This window comes from Castanea sativa, chromosome 8, assembly GCF_040712315.1.
Source record: "Castanea sativa cultivar Marrone di Chiusa Pesio chromosome 8, ASM4071231v1".
NCBI lineage: Eukaryota > Viridiplantae > Streptophyta > Magnoliopsida > Fagales > Fagaceae > Castanea > Castanea sativa.
The window spans coordinates 40,473,328-40,496,379 of NC_134020.1; the positions used below are offsets into that span (position 1 = coordinate 40,473,328).

The 23,052-nt window shown below is 34.1% G+C and overlaps 1 protein-coding gene across 1 annotated transcript; it reads left to right on the forward strand.

Annotated features, from left to right (window-relative positions):
• The first annotated feature begins 9,496 nt into the window (after nucleotides 1-9,496).
• Nucleotides 9,497-22,047, forward strand: LOC142607325 (PH, RCC1 and FYVE domains-containing protein 1). The gene is made up of 9 exons (XM_075778771.1): nucleotides 9,497-10,212; nucleotides 11,389-11,475; nucleotides 12,598-12,687; nucleotides 13,684-13,764; nucleotides 13,939-14,133; nucleotides 14,218-16,356; nucleotides 19,272-19,418; nucleotides 20,765-21,150; nucleotides 21,525-22,047. The coding sequence occupies exons 1-9, from the start codon at nucleotides 10,144-10,146 to the stop codon at nucleotides 21,655-21,657; spliced, it is 3,327 nt and encodes a 1,108-aa protein (XP_075634886.1). The 5' UTR covers nucleotides 9,497-10,143; the 3' UTR covers nucleotides 21,658-22,047.
• Nucleotides 22,048-23,052: the final 1,005 nt, after the last annotated feature.

The following is a 23,052-nucleotide window of genomic DNA, read 5'->3' on the forward strand; positions in this document are numbered from 1 at the left end:
AAACTTCTTGGAATCAACATCTCTGATATTTGCTAAGGGCTCAGCCTCAACCCATTTAGTGAAATAGTCTGTTCCCACAAGAAGCCATCTTTTGTTTCCTGTAGCTCTTAGAAATGGCCCCACTATATCCAATCCCCATTGGGCAAAGGGCCAAGGACTGGAGAGAGGGTTAAGAACCCCACCAGGTTGATGAATATTAGGGGCGAACCTCTGGCATTGATCACATTTTCTAGCATAGTCCTGAGCCTTTCTCTGCATATTGGGCCACCAATAACCCTGAGTAAGAGCTCTATGGGCTAAGGACCTTCCCCCAGTGTGGCTTCCACAAATCCCTTCGTGCAGTTCCTCCAGAAGTGCTTCTGTTCCTCGGACAAGTGCTTCTGTTCCTCGGACAGCCTGAGAGTTACAAACACTTATGAATAACAATTGTTAATTACAAATAGGCCTCCTCGGATGTAAGCCGAGGACCAACTCTGTATTATTTCTCTTTCTTTCTTACAGGTTACAATCCTTAATTTCCTTTCTTTTTCTCTAGAGAGAGAGTGAGCCAGAGAGAGAGAGAGAGAGATCAATCCCCCTCCTCTCTTGCCTTCCTCCCCCTTAAATACCCCTTTTTCTCATGCCTTTTGGGACCCTGACTAGAAGTTTCTGCCCTACTGTTCAGGGGTCACTTCCTCATTAATGCGGCCAGGAAGGTAGGTGCAGAGTCTTTAATGCGGAAGTGGCAGCCTTTACTCTAGATATTTTCCTTAACGCTGGTGTATCGAGAAGGTTCAGGGTTTCCCCCTTTAACCATTAGTCTTTCTAGAATTGTGCTTTGACCTTCATAATGAAGCTTTGAATTCTCTTGGGCTTGTCCGAGGAGAAGCTCGTCCTCGGCTACACCCTCGGACCCTCGGCGTATGGGCCAACTCGTAAAGTTCAATTCTGGAGCAGGTTGGCCCTCCCTGCTACAGTCCAAAGGCCCATATGCCCACTTGGGCCATTTTACACCTCACAATTTATATCATTTATGATCTATTATAGATTATTGTATAAAATGATAATTAAGGTAAATTAAATTAGGTTACACGAAAAATAAAATTGTCCATTCATTTTAGTTATATAAATAATTAAAAGTTGTATAATAATGTATTCAATTAATATTGTATAAAAAAATTCATTAAACTTCACACAAGCTTAATTAAAAAATTATTTTAAAAATTCCTAAAGAGAAATTAAATTAACAATCTTTCACGTGGTGTTAATTTAGTTCTTTTTTCAAAAGGTATGAATTTTTTTTTTCAATTTTTAAAAGAAAAAAAAAATTAATTAATGTTATGTGAAATAACTGTACAAGGCTAGTATTTATTGGAGGTGCAGGAGAAGGAGAAGAAATAACTTTAGACTAACTCAGATTAGTATAGTGAAGGTGGGTTAGGAACCCTTAATACAACTGGGGTTAAAGGCAACATAATTGTTGTTGGCCTTATCAGGTTTTGGGCCAATAGCTAGCTAGTTCTAAGTTCTAACACACCTTTTAAACTCAAGCTAGCATATATGAAGTTAATTTGGATCTGCGGAGAAGATTGTGAAATTAAGCATCCATAGCATGTGGTGATCACCACATGCCATGGATGCTTTCACAATTGAAGAAAATCACGAAGATAATAATGAATGAAGTGACAATCAATCTCAATATAATTAATTCATACATAAAAGACATTAATGACTAATATAGATAACAAAATTACAAACAAAGACATCCATTGGCTCCAAGTAAGTTGGTCAAAGTTTAGTTTACTTTTATCAATGGATTTACATTACCCGACATTAACTTGCAATTATACAAATTTAAACTCTAATAGAATTAGTTTTGGAAAAATACTAAAGGTAATACCAATTTTACTATAATTAATGTAATTGGTACAAAATAAATTTTTTGTCCATAAAATTTATAAATATATTCAGCAATAAATAAATAAATTTTTTATTTGTCTTAAAAATTTGATATAGCAATTTGTAAGACATATGTAATAAAATTTATAATATTTGAATCTCGGCTCTTATCCCCACGCTCCACAAACACTTATATTTGTGGAGTGCTTGTAGAGTGACTATCGTACTAAGGGTGTGTAATGGTAACGTAAACTTAAACTTGACTTAAATTTGTAAAGCTTACCAATGATGAGTCCAATTATTCAAAAATTTTAAAATAATTAAACACCGAAACGCCTTGCATGATGGGAAGTTTCATAGCCCAAAAGGGTAAGACCCACACGTCAAAGTTGATAAAAAAAACAGAAAGATCAATGTATGGTTGAAGATTCAGAAAATGTTATATTCATCGCCCAAGATAAAGTAATGCCCTCTATTATTCGCGAGAGTTTTGACTTTGAGTAGCATAGCATATTCAGCAAATTCAGAAAAAGAAGAAGAAGCAAATATGTTAAACTTTTATAACAGCTAACGAAAACGACCAGTGCGAGAAAGGAAACTTTTACAAGACTCAATAATTTGAATAATTTATAAGTGAATACTACCCAATGAGAGCTAATTATCCAAATAAATTGGTTTTTATTATTATTATTTAATTTTCTTATTATTTTTTACATCAATAGTTGACAGTGGAAAGATTTGAATCTTGAATGTTTTTGTTGAAATTACTAAACTATAGATAATAACATATTTATATAAAAAAAAAACCATATTATAAAGAATTTTTAAAATTTTTTGGATCATGTATAGTAAGATACACATATATTTTATAAAATCTATAAATATATCTATAAATATACATTATATAAAATATATATATTTATTAAAAATTAAACATATTCGACTCATGACTAATTTTATTTTCACTTGAGTAAAATTAATATCTATTAATTAAAACTAGTTATATAAAAATGAAAATATATTTATATCCACTTCCAAATTGGGAAAACTACTCTCTCAAAAAAAAAAAAAGGGAAAACTAAGTGATAATACATTATTATACATTAGCCAAATTAAAATTTATTTTTTCATCTATTCGTTATCTTGTTTAATCAACCTTATCTCCACAATCCAGATAATGCTACCATTATCCTACAAAATCATCTAATCATTGACACCTTCTTCTTGTCCCTTTTTGTTTCATTGTCTCCTACATTTACTATCTCTGCTTCTTACTCTTTTATTTCAATTACTTTTTCTTTGCATTTCTTTTTGGCATTCCATTTTAATAACAAAAATAAAAATGGTTATATTGTTGTTGAATACTTTTTCATAGCATCTAAAAGAAATTTTCACTCTTTAAAAAAAATTCGGTTCCAGACATGTTCGTAGTCTTAGGCTTCAACTTCTAATAGAAAGATGACATGCGTCCCAACTAACTAAGTGAGTCATGTGAATTACACATGATATGGGCACATGTCAACTTCCTATATATTGAACATGTTTTTTTCTTTTGTAGAGAGAGAGAAAGAGGGACTAATGAACATTTTTTTTTTCTTTAACTAGGCTTATTTGAATAGCCCAATAATTTTGTGAGAAAACAAATCCAACAACTTGTTAAGCTCGAATCAAAGTACAAATTGTAGTAAAAACCTAGTTTAAACTCACAATATATATCGTCTGATACATATAATATGATTTATATAATACAATATGATTTATACAATACACATTTGTGTATTATACAATTCATGAGTAAAACTAATACGTACCTGCATTACGGTCTTTTCTTTTGTTCGATTCAACACGTATCGCATGCTAACAACATTGTTGGGGTACTCACGTGAAGGATTGAGTGGTCAAGTCCCAAATTGAGAAAAAGTGAGAAAAAAAAAGTAGGAAATTTATAACAAGAATAGACTTTGGGTATAATAATTTAAACTTTTGAATTAAGTGGTATATATATAATATATCACACCAATAATCCAAAAACTATGATTTAAGAGAACAATGAAGCTAGTAATTCTTCACATACCAAACAATATTTTGGCGGAGAAGGAGAAGGGGTTGGTCGAGCCTTATCTATTCATAATCCAGGTGGAATTAACAAAAAGATTTGATTCATTAAGGCGCAATTTATAATAACCCCATTTATCTAGATATAATTTGCTAATGAATTCTATTGAAATTATAAAATCTACTTAAGAGTTCTTAAAAACTCCTAATGTGGGGGAGTCCACTTAAACCTGAGTTTTTAAATAGATCAAACTATAAGCTTACCAAATTGGAATTATTTTTTGAGATAACATATAGAAGTATTATTAATAAAAGAAAAGAGTTATTTAAGTGCTAAAGTACTAGCATGTGATTATAAAGCTAAACTAGTAATCTTCACAAGACCAATGAGAGTTTGTCAGGGTTTATAATATATGTTCATAATATTTTCTTACCAAATTTTAAGTGGCATATTCTTATTGACTGTTACTTGTAGATAAAAAAAGTAATTTTAATTATGGATTCAAATTAAAATCAATAATAATTTACCACTTATGATTTATTATAAAAGTATTGTAAAAATATTGTAAATATAAGGCTTCTCTTAAAAAATAAAAATTAAAAGACCAACTATTCCTATAAATATATGCAATTTTTTAAAGGGTAGTAATTAACGTACACTATTGCACACAAAGTGTGCACAACAATTTTGTACCAAACTCATGACCCAACGATTCTCAATACTTTGTGTGCAATAACGAGCGTCAAATAAACACCGTTAGTATTTTCAAACGCAGATCTGCATTCTTTGCTCAAAATTAAAGCTATCTACTTGCTTAATTTGGTTAGTTCTGTCTGTCAGATCAATATATTAAAAATTATTAAATATCTTTTGCGTGCTTCACTCGTTTATGAGTCAAGGGATTTCTTCACTTGCTTTCCTACCTCATATTTACTAGGAAGTTTACACACCATACACTTCAAATATGGACCCCAGGAAGTAGGAAGTACACTAATTTGACCTCCAAGTCAACTTGCCTTGTCCTTATACCTGACTGTGAGGCCTTAACACAATTCCTATTGCACTTCCTCATAGATCAGTGCACACAAATAGAAATGGGGATACAATCATTTATCAATAACCAAGTTGGATCTGTTGTATCACAAGGAATTTATATTTTCTATTTTTCTTATGACGGATTTACCTCTTCTATCTATTCCTACATATGTGACCACTTATATTAGCATAACATAATATTAATACAAGAAAAGTTAACGAATGCCTTAAGTCATTAGTTTTGAAAATGTTTTTAGAATTTTTTTATGGAAAAATAAAAAAGTCACTGATTTTTTTTGATAGCTTTTATTTTTATATTTATCATAAAAGTGGTACAAAAAATTTCCTTAAAAAGTCCATTAATAAATGTTCTAAGGATATTTGTTAACCGCACCTATTAATATATCTAACTTGCGATATCACCTAATCTCCTACTTTTTGTTTTTAGAGAAAAAAAAAGGGTCTTGTAACTTGTAAGTGTAGTGATTGCACTTGCACTACTTAAATTTTTGCATTGTGTTATGGCGTGGGACCATCTAACTACAAATGAGACTTGCCACAACTCAAACTAGCAGGTAAAATAGGTCACAAGAGCTTCTTACCGTTAGACCGCTTTCCTAGATAATCCTAACTCCGAAATTGTAATCCTCACTTTTGGGTTTGTCCCTTTCCCACTTATTTTATATATGTAGAGACGCAAACAGAGACAAATGTTTTTTCATTGCTAATCAAATGCTTTCCTTGGCCTCATTTTAGTTCTCCTCTGGCCAAAAAAAACCATACCTAATTGCTCCCAAATAAAGGTTCCTTTCATTAAGGGCCAAACTTAGCCACTAACTGAACAATCAATAAAGTTGAAATGCTAGTTTGATAACATGAAAAGAACGAGGGATGTCTTCACCTATGGCATTGCTAAAACATTGACACATGATCTGACAGGAGAGTTTGGTTGAGTTTGCATAAGTGGTTGAAGGGTATTTTCAATATGAGAGCCTATGACAGACAATTTGTATGTGGAGCTATGGTTTAGGCTGGGGCTGGGGCGGCTTGGGCTGGCCATTCTTACGTGGTAGGGGTTGTCATGCACTCATGCTTGAGTTGATAAGTACAGCATCACACTATATGAGATGATAAAAGTTTATTAGGACCACTTAGAGAAGAAAAAAAAAAAAGGACCTCTGATTTCTGACTTGTGGCTATGCTACTTTTCTATAAAGCGCACCGGCATGGTGTTGGTTTCAATCAACAAGAGTGGAAAGACAAGTGCCCTTGTTAAGGGCATCATGGACCTATGTGAACTCCAACCATTTTGCACATGGTTTTACCTTTCTCACCACCAATTTTCTTTTGTGCCAGGCCAAATACCAAATTTTTAGTTGCTTCATTCATTTTTACTATTTATACTAGATTTCTTGTACTTGAGTACTTCTGAAATGGGAATGTGACCAATTTGCCTTTGCAAACCCAGTATACATTAGAAACAAGTATCAGTGATTGAGTAGCAGCAGCTAGTTACAATGTATCATTGTTTGTAAGATTATTCATATTAGTTAGTCTATCTGTGTATAATTGTGTAAATTTATAAGTTTGCTACAATAATATAAATTTACAGACACTATTCATTTTGCATTTAATTATTTGATCTTTTTTTACGTATTTTGAGGGTAAATTAGGAAAGTGAATAATGGTTATTATCAGTGAAGAATGAGAAAAATTTTAAAAAAAATTAAGAAAAATTAATATTTTAATGAATATAGTGTAAAATAGATTATCTGATTGTGGTGTTAATGAATATATAAAATAAAAAAATTAAGTTCTTATACTAAAATAAACAAAAATTTGTGCTTGAGCGGATGTGAATGTCAATAATGTACCCAAAACCTTAGAATTTTATGAAAGCTATGAAGTATAAACTATTATTGTTCATTCAAAAAAAAAAAAATACTATTATTATTTTGAAATGTGACTGTTGAGTCTATTTCCAGACTTTATTGGACCAATTTATAAAATAAACTTCACATTTTCCCTCAACGTTGACAAATGATTAACCTATGCTTAGGCAACAGTAGACTTAAGGCGCATATAAAAACATTTTATTTTAAGATAATCTTTAATATCAACGTTTCTAAATAAAATAAACCTTTAATATAAACTTTGTGGACTACACGACAGTTAACTCCTTGCATGTTTCACACACTTTGCAGAAAACAGGGGAAAAAGATTAAAATTTTTAATTTTAAACTTGTAATTGTGCTTAAAGGACTTGTATCACTACTTGTATAATTGAAAAAGTAGCACATTTTAGCCAATTAAATCCAAAATTCATCCACATCACTTTATGCAAAATTTTGTAAAAATATATAATTGCTATAGTAACAGTGTAAATTTAGACTAGTAATATTCATTTTGCATTTAAGTTTTTATTCCTTCCTTACGTATCCTAAGGATGAATGAAGAGTGTGGATGATAGTTATCGTGTATAAAATAAATTAAGAAAGATAAAAAATTAAAAATATTAAGAAAATTTTATATTTTAATGAAATGTAGTGTAAAATAAATTATATAATGTTGGATATTTTGAAAAGTAAGTAAAATAGAAAAAAAAAAATAGATTCTTATGTTAAAAAATCTAGAAATTCACGCCCAATAAAGCTTTCTCTAGTCTTAACTTTTTTTTTTTTTTTTACAAGATAGAATTTATACTCTAGCCTAATCTAAGTGTATATGTATGTGAAACTCCCTCTTAGAGACTTGAACCCCAGCCCTTACCCTCCACACTCCACAAGTATTTATACTTGCAGAGTGACCACCACACCAAGGAGAAGCGGTGGTAAACTCTTAACTCTTAAGTAACATATCTAATGTTAGATAAATCTTAAATAACTATAAAGAAGGCTAAAATATCTAGGCCTCTTGTGAGTGATAACTTCATCATTTTTTTAAACAATAAATACTAAAATAGTTCCAAAATTCCAAAAAAAAAAGTTTTAAACTTCTAATTAATATCTATTTAAATAAAATTTGATAATGATACTAGGATTTTAAAAGCATTTTGCTGGAATTTCCTTTAAAAAATTCTTAAATGTCTAACCTCGTAAGGAGACCTTTTCATTGGAATTAAAATTCATTTTTCCTTAATTTAAAAACAAAAAGATATAATTATGTTTATCACCTTCAAAATAAATAAATAACATTCAATAAAAAAAAAAAAACCCAAAAAAAGGGAGAGTAGTAGAATGGTTTCTTTTCGTTATTTTTCTTTATCTCATTTTATGCCTTTTTAATATGCTTTTCTAAAAAAAAAAAAAAGCAAACCATATTAAAAAGGCATAAAATGAGATAAAGAAAAATAACGAAAAGAAACCATTCTACTACTCTCCCTTTTTTTGGTCCCTTTAAAAGCTTGGACTGTAACTATTTTACTTTTGACTCTGTCTTAGTTGTGATTCTGTAGTTATTCGTTTATACCCATTTATTATTTTTATATTAGTTTGTAATTATATTATATATATTTTTTCAAGTACCTTAATTGACAACTTACCAAAGGTTGTATATAGTTCTATAAGGTTTTAAATAGGTTATAGGTGCTTTTATATATATATATATATATATATTATAATTAAGAATAATTATATTAAGGGGAAACAAAGAGAATGACTTATACGACTATATCATTCTCTACTTTTTACTTTTATAGATTGAAGACTCAATTAGAAAATTTAGATTCTGAATTGACATTTCTTAATATTTTTAATTGCAGTTTTAGGATTCAAATCCTTCTCTCTTTGACTATAAAATTATAAATAATAATTTAGTTCTATAAGGTTTTAAATAAGTTATGGGTGTTTTATTTTTTATAATTAAGAATAATTATATTAAGGATCGAGATAGATAGGAAATGGCCCTATAGTCATATCCTTCTCTCCCTTTTAGAAAAAAAAGACCCAATTATTAGATAGATTAAAGTCTCAATTAACATCATTTAATATTTTCAATCAAAGTTTTAGAATACAAATCATTCTCTTTTTAACTATAAATTTATAAATTAAAAAAGAAGCGCGCACACACACATATATATATATATATATTAAGAAAATTACAATATTATGCTATAAACTTTGTAGATCAAATCCCATAAAAAAAAAAAGAACTTTGTAGATCAAACCATTTTCCTTAAATCTCTAAATACTGCTTACATGGAGAGATATCAATTCATAAGAGATAATTAGTTGAAAATAGACTATTACAAAAAAAAAAGAAAAAATTGTATTAGTATTTTGACTATTTTCAAAGATTCTTTACTTGATATATTTTCACCATAAATAAAGAATCTAAAAAGAACTTTCCCGAGAAAAAAGGAGTGTCAATATGGAAAATTAAGATAAAGATAATGGGCATTATCTCCCACACACACACACACACCTCCACTTAATTCATTTTACTGCTACTGGTCTTCTCAGACTAATATTAACAGCAATTTATTTATTTTTTCTACTTTTATAACTCTCTCTCTCTCTCTCTCTTATCACATAAATTTTTATTGTTGCTTTTCTTTCTTTCTTTCTCTCTCTCTCTCTCTCTCTATTCTGCAACTTAGAGAGAGAATCAATCAGATCATAGTTTCCTAGATTTTCCCACTCTTTCCCGCACTTTCTCGCCCCGATTTTCTCTCTCAGACAAACACGCACGCACGCACTCACACACGCAGCTCCCACCTCCACCTCTCGTAGACTCTGATACACCTCTCGCTCAATCAGTGGAGCTTGCTTTTTTTGTTCTTTGCTCTTCTTTCTTCGATCGAATCTCTTTCCATATCCAAAAACAAAACCGATAAAAAAAACTGACTCTGCTTCTTCTACTATTTTCCGCTTCTACTTCATGAGCTGTACTTGAATTCAGGAGGAGCACTGGTTGATGGTACGGTTACTGTGAAGCCGCCGTAACCGCGCCGAATTGGAGCAGCTAAGTAGAATGCTCGATTCGAAGGCTCGCCCGAGGATTTAGGGCTCACTGACTGTGTGTGTGTGTGAATTTGGATGGCGAGTTCAATGAATTGGTGAATGGAAGCTTGTGATTTTGAGAATGGCTGAGTCAAAGAGTTGTACTGGTTGTTGTTGTGGTTGTGGTTGTGATAGTGGTGGTGGTGGAGTTTAGGTTTTGCAGTTCTTGCGTGAATGTCACGGACTGATAGGATGGCTTCGGATCTTAGCAGAACTGGACCAGTCGAAAGAGACGTCGAGCAGGTTTTATTAATTTATTTATTAATTTTGGTTTTATTCATTGTTGTGCAATGATTTACATATTCAAGAATGAGATTAGTGTGCTTATAATTGGCATGGAGAAAATGATGAGTGTGTTCATTTATTGGTTTGTTGTTTGTAATGATGCTATTTGGGTTGCTTTCTGTGACATTTGAGCATAATATATTAATATATATATATATATATATTTTTGGTGGGGTTTTAATAGTGTATAGTGATGGTGAAATGATGTGTAGAATTGGGTCGGTACCTGTTGGATTTTTGTAGGGATTTGGGTTTTTAGATTAGCTGATTGTGTTGTTTTAACTGACTGAAAATGGTTGTTACCAATGAATTTTCAAGTTGTTGGACTGAGCTGGAAGATGACTACTTTTATTTATATTTTTTGGGTTGTCTGACTTTCTATCTTGAATAGTTTTAGACAATGTGCTCTTTCACCGTTGGCTAACTAAGTGGTGTTAGGATGTTATTTGTGATTTGTGATTTCGATTTGAGATAGGGGATTAGAAAGGAGGAAACTTAAAGAAAAAAAGGGGGGGGGGGGCTGTTTGAAGCTCACTAGGGACTCTGGGATACATATTGGGAGGTAGTCGTCTCCCGTCAGTTAAATCTGTGTTCTGTAGGGGTTAGGCAAAGGGTGACTTTAATAATTAAGCTAGCATCCACAAAGAGATAGAAAACTGGCTGCCCTTAGTCTAGTAGTTGGTACTGACAAAATTATTGGGTGTTTTCTCGCAAAGCATGTTGGGGTAACCTTCCTTTGACAAATGTATGTAAAACATAAGGTACATGTGTAAGCAGCGTGCTGGTGTTACCTCATTGATCAAGAAAGGAACTGAGCTTGATAGGCTCTCTTTGAAGGGGTCTTACTGCCAGGTTTCATGTCAGGATCCTGTCTGCTGTTGTCACTAGGCATTGAGGCTGTTACTTAGTGTTATATAAACTCTGAAGAGAAGATCATAAAATAAAAATAAAAACTCTGAAGAGAACGCATTTCAGTTTTTCGTTAAATTCCATAGAAATTCTTTACCTTCTTCTCAGCCAGTTGAATATGTTGCCAACCTTTTTTCTTCACTTAATTCTCTTTAAATTTGATATCAAACTGCTTGCAAGTGCTGAATATGCTTAATTTACATTCTTGGCTGATCTCAATTACAGGCCATTACTGCTCTAAAGAAAGGGGCATACTTGCTTAAGTATGGAAGAAGGGGGAAGCCCAAGTTTTGTCCATTCCGGCTTTCCAATGTAAGCTTGGCCCTGTTTTCCCAGATATGTGTTTGTATTATTTGGGAAGTATGCTACCTATCCAAAAATTAAAAAAAAAAATTAGGGAAGTATGCTATTTCTTTACAATTCCCTTCCCCCAGGTTTTGTTATGCTTATTATAATCTGAGCATTGCAAAGTATTAGTTCATTGGAATTCAACTTTAGTGTATGATTCTTTATTTATTAATTTAGGATCATTTATTCATATTATCCTGTGGGCAGAAGTCATTAAATCTTGTCATAAGTACCTCGCATGTGTTTTAGTCATATGAGTGATATGCACAAAATTTTCAGCTTCTATGTTTTTCTTTAGTTGACTGAAGATTATTCAAATAGTTTTCGATAAATTATGTGCGTGTCTGATTCTACTGGGGGGAAGGGGTTGCACGGGTAGTTTACTTTTTAAGGTATTGATTAAGTTACCATGTACTTATCTTACAGAAATGGAGAGCTCCACATATGGTGTACTTCTCTATGTATGACACTGTCAATGGAAACATTATATTCATGCTAACTTCCTGCATATCAGTAATTTTTTTTTACAGCAAAGTACTCATATTGTTCATGATACTCCAATCACTAACACATACATTTAGAGATGGTTTCTGCAATTATAGTTGCTTCTGTTAAAAAAGAAGGATAACTGATTTGCTTTGCTGTTTAACCAAATCCTATTTATGGAAGTACAATCAGTAGGTTACTAGCCATGTGTGCCAGACAGATTGAATGTACTTAGCTAGTTTGGCTTTAATATCAACTTCAAGAAAATGAAGATTGAATAACATTAACATGTACCTTAGTCAGGATATTTTGACAATTTCACCAAATAGATTCCCTTTCAGGTCCAGTAAAAGGCCACTGAATTATACTGTATATCATTTCCCTTCCAACCAATCCATTGGATTCTTTCATCTTTAAACAAGTTAAATATATATAAACGCGCACACACTCACACATGTATAATGCAGACAGCTTGTAAGCTGGTTATTGATTTGTTTTATTTTTAAAATAGTATTTCTTTCTGTTTCAGTGCAATTAATTGCAGAATGAGATTTTTGCTAATAAAAGTATAATATGATTGATTTTTCTTCTTGCTTTCAGGATGAGTCTCTTTTGATATGGTTCTCAGGGAAAGAGGAGAAGCATCTTAAACTAAGCCATGTCTCTAAAATTATTTCTGGACAACGCACTGTAAGTGTCTTTGCTGTTAAGAAAACTTTCTTTACATGCCTATGCTGCCATAATATTAGGAGAATGTAACGTCTTTACTGTGATCTTTTGACAAATGAGAGACGTTTTTATCAGATGATTCAATTCCTTTTTCTTGATTGTTTCTTATGGGATTTTGACAAACTTATATTGACAATTTTTTTACCAAATATCTTATATTTTATATTGAAAAATTATCGTCATTATAGTCCAGCCATGTGTGACTAGAATGTGGAATACATTACACCCAATTCATATTCATAATTTGATTAATTTCCATATTAATCTACTTATAAAATAAGTTCATCCTGAATTAGCATCCATTCTATTTTGACCTCAAACTGTTTATCATTCACTAACTTTCAATTGTTCATTGAGAGGTTTCTTTGTCATGGATCTTGAATCTGCAGACACATTGCCACTTATTTTGAATGTGTCAGCTTATGGTTACTGATGGGGTTCTCTTTCAAATCAGGATATACTTTAATGAAGATTTTTTGCTGGGTTCAGATCTTAAATTTGTATATATCCATGAGTATATTGGTCATCTTTTTCCCCCCAACCCCTTTTCCTTTTCTCGCTTAAATTTAATTGACCGAAGTGGTACTGATAATTTCTTATGAGCGTGTCATTGATTATGTTTGTGTGTGTCTGCATATGTGTTCAAGTTGTATTCTTGTCTTTTTCCAACTCCATTTCTTGCCTTTAACCATCTGTGATGGCCTCATGCTATGTCATATGTTTTTGTGTTGTGTACAGATTGAGCATGTCCTAAATTTTATTGACTGAAGTGGTACTGATAATTTCTTATGAGCTTATGTCATTGATTATGTTTGTGTGTGTCTACATATGTGTTCCAGTTGTATTCTTGTCTATTTTCCAACTCCATGTCTTGCCCTTAACCATCTGTGATAGCTTCATCCTATATCATACGTTTTTGTGTTGTGTACTGATTGAACCTGTCCTAATATTTTCCAGCCAATCTTTCAAAGGTATCCACGGCCTGAGAAGGAATATCAATCATTTTCTCTCATATATAATGAAAGATCACTAGATCTGGTAAGACTTTCCTTTATAGTAGTCATTCCCATCCATTTCTATTATTTTTAGTTCCATTTTATTGATTCCGTGGTCCTTTTAATACATCTTCTTTCCTTTATCCATGTCTATGAGGTTTAAGATTGTGTTTGTTGAAGTGGTTTCTAATCTGGTGATCTGATTCCCCTGGACCAGATTTGCAAGGATAAAGATGAAGCTGAATCATGGTTTAGTGGTTTGAAAGCCTTAATTTCACGTAGTCATCAACGGAAATGGAGAACAGAATCAAGGAGTGATGGGATTCCTTCTGAAGCAAATAGTCCTAGAACATACACACGAAGAAGTTCTCCTCTGAATTCTCCATTTGGTAGTAATGACAGCCTGCAGAAGGTAAAGTTATATTGATTAATATGTGCTTCCAATTTGAGTTGAAAATGCAGATTTAAAAAAAAAATCTTCTTATGCTCAATTCAGGATAGTGGAGATAACCTTCGTCTTCATAGTCCGTATGAAAGCCCCCCCAAGAATGGTCTGGATAAGACATTGTCTGATGTGATATTGTACACTGTTCCTCCCAAAGGTTTCTTCCCTTCAGAATCTGCTAGTGTTTCAGTACATTCTTTGTCATCTGGAGGCTCAGATAGTGTACATGGCCACATGAAGGCAATGGCAATGGATGCTTTTAGAGTTAGTCTCTCGAGTGCGGTTAGCTCATCAAGCCAAGGTTCTGGTCATGATGATGCTGATGCCTTGGGGGATGTTTTTCTTTGGGGGGAAGGCACAGGGGATGGTGTTCTTGGAGGTGGAATTCAAAGAGTTGGGAGTTGTTTTGGTGTCAAAATGGATTCTCTGTTGCCTAAAGCCTTAGAATCTGCAGTAGTACTTGATGTCCAGAACATTGCCTGTGGTGGACGACATGCTGCCTTAGTAACCAAGCAAGGAGAGATTTTCTCCTGGGGGGAGGAATCTGGAGGTAGGCTTGGGCATGGAGTAGATTCTGATGTTGTAGAGCCAAAGCTAATTGATGCCTTAAGTAGTAATAACATTGAGCTTGTAGCTTGTGGTGAGAACCATACGTGTGCTGTAACACTTTCTGGTGATTTGTACACGTGGGGTGATGGCACGTACAATTTTGGCCTTCTTGGGCATGGAAATGAAGTGAGTCACTGGATCCCAAAAAGAGTAATTGGGCCCTTGGAGGGCATACATGTCTCATCAATCTCTTGTGGACCCTGGCACACGGCTGTTGTGACCTCTGCTGGACAATTGTTTACTTTTGGTGATGGCACATTTGGTGTTCTGGGCCATGGAGATCGGAGAAGTGTTTCAATACCAAGGGAAATAGAATCCCTTAAGGGGCTCCGCACTGTCCGAGCAGCTTGTGGTGTTTGGCATACAGCTGCTGTTGTAGAAGTCATGGTTGGGAATCCTAGTTCCAGCAACTGCTCTTCAGGGAAGCTGTTTACTTGGGGGGATGGGGATAAAGGCCGACTTGGGCATGGTGACAAGGAAGCAAAACTTGTGCCTACTTGTGTTGCTGCCCTTGTTGATCCCAACTTTTGTCAAGTTGCCTGTGGACATAGTCTGACTGTTGCCCTTACAAACTCGGGTCATGTCTATACAATGGGCAGTCATGTTTATGGCCAGTTGGGGAACCCCCAATCTGATGGAAAATTCCCTACTCGTGTTGAAGGAAAGCTTTCCAAGATTTTTGTAGAGGAGATAGCTTGTGGTGCTTATCATGTTGCAGTTTTAACTTCAAGAACAGAAGTCTATACTTGGGGCAAGGGAGCAAATGGTCGTTTAGGTCATGGGGATACGGATGATAGGAATTCCCCTACATTAGTAGAAGCTCTAAGAGATAAGCAAGTCAAAAGTATTGCCTGTGGTACTAATTTTACCGCTGCTATCTGCCTTCATAAGTGGGTCTCAGGTGTTGACCAGTCTATGTGTTCTGGCTGCCGCCTGCCATTTAATTTCAAAAGAAAACGTCACAATTGTTACAATTGTGGACTTGTTTTTTGTCATTCTTGCAGTAGCAAGAAGTCTCTTAAGGCTTCTATGGCACCAAATCCAAACAAACCTTATCGTGTCTGTGATAGTTGTTTTAACAAACTGAGGAAAACGATTGAAGGTGATGGCTCATCTCATTCTTCTGTGAGCAGAAGAGGAAGTATCAATCAAGGTTCACTTGAGTTTACTGAAAAAGATGAGAAGTTGGATACCAGATCTCGTGCACAACTTGCAAGATTTTCTTCGATGGAATCCTTGAAGCAAGTGGAATGCCGATCTTCTAAAAAAAACAAGAAACTAGAATTTAACAGCAGTCGTGTCTCACCTGTTCCAAATGGAAGTTCCCAGTGGGGACCACTTAATATTTCTAAATCTTTTAATCCTGTATTTGGGTCGTCTAAGAAGTTTTTCTCAGCCTCTGTTCCTGGATCAAGAATTGTTTCTCGAGCAACATCCCCAATATCAAGGCGGCCCAGCCCCCCTCGTTCAACGACACCAACCCCTACTCTAGGAGGACTTACCTCACCAAAGATTGTTGTGGATGATACTAAAAGGACAAATGATAGCCTTAGCCAGGAGGTTATTAAATTAAGAGCACAGGTACATAGTTCTCCCTACCTTTCAATTGCTCACTTGTGCTAATTTGTTGCTTTACTTATCATATCTTTTTATTTTTAGCAATGGAGATTTTCATGCTGTAAAGAACGGTTATGTACTGCAGGTATTAAATTAGATAAAGCACTGCCTCTAGGTTCCAACAAGATCTATCTCCTCCTTGGAATTGAAACTTGAAAGTAGAGAATTGTGACCTTAGACACCTGTGTTTTCAATTTTAATTATGTTATGCAACTATGATTGTGATTCATGTCACAGATGCAATTTGTCCATTTATTTCTATTTTAGTGGCTAGAGCTTCACAAAGGCATTGCAAATTAACTGTAGAAAAATGACTAGATTGCTTTAACTAGTCCATGAGAGTGAAGGAGATGACTTGTGACCTTCCTGCAACACTAACAGCAACTGCAAGCCCATTGTATTCAAGATACTATATTGCAATAATATTTTGAAAAGTTGTTAGAAAATGATTAAATAATTAAATTCACCCTTTCTATCAGTTTAATTTTTTTGGGACTAGTGGCAGTTCATCAGGGTATCAAAGCCTGTGGTCCTAAGTTCAAACTTGTCTTAACTCTATCTCCCATTTAAAAAAGTTAAAATCCCACATGTTGAACCCCACTTATCATAAGTTATAAACTTTTGAGTTAGGGGAGACATTTCATGTATGTATTTTGCGCACAAAATTCTTCTAAAATATTGCACAAGAATTACAATTGGACAAGAAGAGATTGAGCAAAAAAGGTTGAAAAGAAAGAGAATCAATAAAGTCTACTTCTGTATTGCAATGGTTGTCTTGTGTAAGTATGACATGAGAAATATACAGCCTCTCAGGTACACCAATTGGTTAGGGTGGGTTTGGGTCCCAAATGTGTAATCCAAATTTGTTTACCATCAAACCTAACCAACCATATTCAGGTCTGAGTTTATATAGATATGGAACCTAATTGATCAATCTGGTTCGGGTTTGGGATGACTTCTGGAATAGCTAAGACATTCAGCCATCTTTAGCGTATTTAAGCTTCATGAAATAGAAGGAACATCATTATTTTAATGGATGGTATTAGATGGATGTAGGCCTTCCAATCTTATAGTTTTTTTGGATTCTTTGTATTCCTGATTTCTTATGGGGGACAATTGAGTAGGTAGGCTGTATGCTGAAACTGTACATATTTCTTGATCGACTGCATACAAGTTTGATGTGGTTGAAAAATGCTCTCTCTCTCTCTCTCTCTCTCTCTCTCTCCATGGGTTGGTTCTGTTATCTTAATGAATTATGAAATTGTTAAAGAAAAAAGTGGACCACTATATTATCAGTAAAATGGACATCTCCAAAAAAAAAAAGTTCATATCTTACAGCTGAACATTATTTTCCAAAATGGAAGTTGTCGTTGCTTTTTCCTCATTCTTGCTTATTATGGATTTAGTTTTTCAGATGGATGTACCAATTATTCAGTATGTTCCTAGCAGTTCTGGCAGACCCAATGGGTATCTGGTCACCTGTCTGTTTATGATTAAAGAAATCATAGAATCATTTATAAAACAACTTTAGAAATAGAAATATTCCAGAACATTTCAGTTTAAGCAGTATTGAAAATAAATAATGAAGTGGATTTATGTTAAAAGTTAAAACATGTAGGAGCCATACTGGAGGCTGCTTTAAAATGTAGAAGTAGGGAGATTGGTAGGTTTGGTTGGAAATTTCATGATCTAATTTTATGGGCTATTTATATGATGGCAAGTTAGGTGTAACACAGGTGCAAAGTTTACCTTTAATTTTTGGTCTCTAAAAGACTTCCATTTATGTTTGAGGACTGGTTTCAAGAGTCATGTTTCAACACAGATATATATAAACAAGGACCTGGCTGTACTGTTCTTTGTGAATCTTTTTCAAACTGTAAAAATGTAGGCTACAGAGTGTGGGTATAATTCCCAGGCCCATACCTATCCCTTTCCATGGGTTGAACTAAAGACCTTTCCCATGCCAAAGTGGTACCACTTGGTCACGATGGCAATATTGTGTTTGGCCTTTGTGAATTTAAGATGATATATTATATATGTTTGGGGATATGTTTCCTTATAATAGAACAATACGTCAAGTGAAAAAATTTACTATATGTATATATACATTAGCCCACATGCACACACACACGTGCACACACAGACACAAAGAAATGTATAACATTGTATGAATCTGCAAATGCCATGGGCGATTGAAGCTAATTATTTTATACGTGATTGTATGAGGGGTCAGACACCAGAGCACGAGCACAAGTTTTCCTCGTAACACATGTACTTTTGAAGATATTGAGAGACCCTTAGATCTGTTGATGTCTATGCTAGTTGGGACTTTGCTTCAGGAGTCTCGTATTTGGGGTTTTACGCAATGTATTTTTATTTCTGATTTCCTACAATCTGTTAGCATTTCTTATTGATTTTTTTTTTCTAATTGTTTCAAGTACAATGTGTTCATCATCGTGAACATGGTGTACTTTTTTTTTTTGATTGCTAATAGATATTTTCATTAAAAAAAGTACATCATGTTCGCAATGATAAATAGATTGTACTAGAAACAAATACAAACAAATCAAACAGAAACAGAATATGATTGCACGAAATCAATGAAACTTCTATTACCTGTCAAATATATATATATATATATATATATATATATATATATATATATATATGACAAAATTAAATAATTCATACATATTGAAATGATCAGTTACTTTGATCGTTTGCATAAAGAACTGATTTTAAGCTTTTACTTAGCGATAAAAGTTGTAGTTGATATCTCTAGCTTACAACTCAAATTCATCTTTCCCTGACCTGACAAGCATATAAAACTGGCTCAGTTTTATATTTGTCCATTATTTCTGACCAATATTTATTTGTAGGTGGAAAATCTCACTCGCAAAGCTCAACTTCAAGAAATTGAGCTGGATAGAACAACCAAACAGCTAAAAGAAGCATTAGCATTTGCAGAGGATGAAGCTGAAAAATGTAGAGCTGCAAAGGATGTAATCAAATCACTTACAGCCCAAGTAAGATTGATGTTTAATATTATGGGATTTTGGATTACCGTGTACATGAAATCTACCAGTTATGTTCTGCATGGCAACAGGGAGGAGTCCTTTTTTCCCCCTAAAGCATTCCCGATTAGTCAATTTCATATATGTCTAGTTCCAGTTTAATGACATTCAGTTAAAAAAGAAGATGAAATTAAATTATCTGCAGTAATTCCTATTTTCTATTCCAGAATTTGTCCCAACTGGGAACAATACTCTTTTTGCTTTGCAAATACTTCATTTTTAGTGTTATATTTGTTCCTTCAAATGTCATTTGGAAGAAAGTGAATTATTTCTTTTGTTTTATCCCCTGGATGTCCAAAAACCCTTTATTATTCTTTGTAATGAATTTGATTATCCGTCAAACAAAAAATATGTATAATAACAATCATATTACTATCTACAGTTATATGTTTGTTATTTTATCTAAAAAAATTTAGTGACTTTGTATCTAAAAAATTTAGTGACTATGTGGAGCATGTAGAAAACCAAAGCCAGGACAGGTTGAAATGTGCTTTTCTACTCTAATTTTTTCAGATCATAAACTTGTCAAAAACACTGACACCAAATACACTGGTTTCAATTTGCCTTTCCTTAATTCTCATGAGGCTCTATTGTCGTGTGTTTTTAACTGTCCCTGTACACATTCACTACTTGCTAGTCACTGATGCAGAAAGAGAGAATTTGTCAGTCACAGCACTAACTTGTAAATGATTTTGCTACCACCAGTTTTTCTTGTTAAGTTGTAATCTACCAATGCCTCCTGTCCGTTTCTCTAGTGCTTGATGTAATCTTTATAGTATATTGAGCTGAAAGTGGCCACGCCACCCTTCTCAACGTAAAACATCATTTTTGTTAATGAGGTTAAAGTAATGTTGTATTTCAGCTTGGTAAATTGTTTTTGCTGGGAAATTTATTGAGGCTTATATTTTTAAACCTCTAGACTTTGCTCAAAGTTCTGTAAAGGTAGCTTTGATTAGGGGGGCATCAAATGTGTATAGAGTCCATTATATTCAGAGATGAGTTGGTTTGTTTTTCACTTGTGTTTTCATTGGATATTGATGGAATCTTTAATGCTTTGTTATCCTTGATAGGGTTCAGGTTTTTATACTGTAAATTATGTGCATTTGAAAACTTAAAATTCATGCAGCATGATTTTAGTTACCAGTTACTAATAACCCAAGGTAACCATGCACCAAGAAATTTCTTAAGTTGCATCTAGGACTTGATCCAGTAAAGTTCTTGCTAACTGAAGCTATTGGGCTGTTGTTACTTGAGCTTTTATTGGTAGCTAACACTTCTCTTTTTCTTATGCTGAATAGTTGAAGGACATGGCTGAAAGGCTGCCTGTGGGAGCAGCTCGGAATACCAAATCACCTTCTCTTTCTTCCTTTGGCTCCAGCCCTGCTTCCAACGAAGTTTCTAATGTTTCTATTGACCGAATGAATGGTCAAGCAGTGTTCCAAGAACTAGACTCAAATGGATCAAACAACCAGTTGCTTTCTAATGTATCAACCACCAACAGTAACCGTAATTTAGGTCATAACAAACAAGCCCATTCTGATGCAACAACTAGAAATGGAGGCAGAGTGAAAGAAAGTGAATCTCGCCTTGAAAATGAATGGGTTGAGCAAGATGAGCCTGGTGTATATATTACACTAACCTCCTTACCAGGAGGAGTCAAGGATCTCAAGCGAGTTCGCTTCAGGTACATTATCTTCAATGCAGTTTTCTTACTATTTAAAATAATATGCAACATTTTCCTGGTAATCGAAATGTCCAAGCTGATTCATCTAGTGATATGATGCCCTTTGTCTACATTAAATCCTAATCAGGCCATCAAACCTGCACTTGCAGTCTGTGCTTGATCGTACATGGTTGATGTGAAATTAGACTTTGTGTTGATGATATATCCCCCCCACCACCCACCCAAAAAAACCCACCCAACTTTTTTTTCCAATCCTTTCTTTTTTGGGGGGTGGGGTTTACTTTAATTTGCCTTAATTAATTGAGTTCTGAGAGTTGATTATATCATGATCTTCCCCCTGTAACAAATGTAAACCTTATTAATGATGCATGCAGTCGGAAGCGGTTTAGTGAGAAACAAGCAGAACAATGGTGGGCAGAGAACCGGGATAGAGTATACAAACAATACAATGTGCGCATGGTTGACAAGTCAAATGTTGGTGTTGGGAGTGAGGACTTGTCTCATTGACATATTGAAACAATCATCTGTAAATGAAATGGTATTTTCCAGATTACAGCTTGACTTACTGAGAGGCCATACTAATTGATTAGTTTTGGCTTCCATCTGCTATAGAATTAGTTGGATGGAAGCAAGGTTTGGTATAAGGAGAGAATTAGAGGGGTTTGATTGTGTTTTTGTATGTCCCCTTTTTTTCTTTGATATTTTTTTTTTCTACTTGATTTTACTTGCCATTTTTTCCCTATATGTGCCTTTGTGTGGGGGTTGAGGGTGAGAAATGTAAATTCTTAGTAGGTTGCTGGCTCTTGTGGCTGCTATGTAAATTCCATAAGCGAATGTATCTGCAGATTTTTTTTCCCCTTTACGGTTTATAAATTCATTCAAGCCATATTAAAGGCAGCTGTTATGTACATTTACAAATGCATCTTTTTTTATTTGTCTCTCATCTTCTTTTTCAATTGGACTTAACATAATACATAGTTACATGTTCTACGAAGATAACTGATGTTGTCACCCATCTAAGCAAACAAAAACTAATTACATTTCAAGATATATATATATATATATATATAAAGAGAGAGAGAGAGAGAGAGAGAGAGAGAGAGATGAGTTCAATCACGGCCAGCTTTACCTATAGGTAGTGGTGTCCATGCAAACCGAAGACTCGCTGGAACCGACCAACCCAACTAGAGTTGACCGTCACGGCTGGACTGACACCTCCGACGGGTCGATGACGGGTCTCAACCCTTAGAACCTGACTCCGGCGGGTCAAGTGGCGGGTTTTGTTCTTACAAACCTAAGCCACCCGACAAAAACTCAAATAAGGCCGAAATTACCTAGATCTGGTAACAATCTAGCTCATCTTAGCTTTGATCCACTCAAATCCAGCCAAGATCTACTCTCTTCCTCACTCAGATATGCTTAAATCTGGCGCATCTAGTCCAAATCTACTCAAACTCGGCCAAAACTTTGGTAAGCCCGACTCTAACTCAGCCAAATCTCATTAGATCTCGGACAGATTTCCATAGATCCGAAGGAATATCGGCCAAATCTCATTAGATCCAGCCAGATTTCGGCCAAAATCCGACAATATTGGAAAATTCAAAACCAATCGATTCACACTCGAAAACCGATATGACCCGACCCAATTGATCTGAATCTTCATTCGGGTCGATTGTGGGTTGAAATCTTCCCCACCCGATAATGTCGGGTCGAGTCTAGGTTGGGCACAAACCCGACCCGGCCTGACCTGTGGATAGCCCTACCTATATGCTATAGTCTATGTCTTCTTCTTTTTCTTTTTTGGTGGAGGAAGTGCCTATATGTCATTTAGACAATTATATCATATTTTTATACCCACTTTAAAACATAATATATCTCATATTTATTGACCTTTTTTTTTTT

Bases quoted from the DNA above. Each gene is read 5' to 3' on its own strand.
- LOC142607325 (XM_075778771.1), top strand. From the start codon at position 10,144: ATGTCACGGACTGATAGGATGGCTTCGGATCTTAGCAGAACTGGACCA. The intron at 10,213-11,388 runs GTTTTATTAATT...TCTCAATTACAG, and splicing joins TCGAAAGAGACGTCGAGCAG to GCCATTACTGCTCTAAAGAA. The intron at 12,688-13,683 runs GTAAGTGTCTTT...AATATTTTCCAG, and splicing joins TTATTTCTGGACAACGCACT to CCAATCTTTCAAAGGTATCC.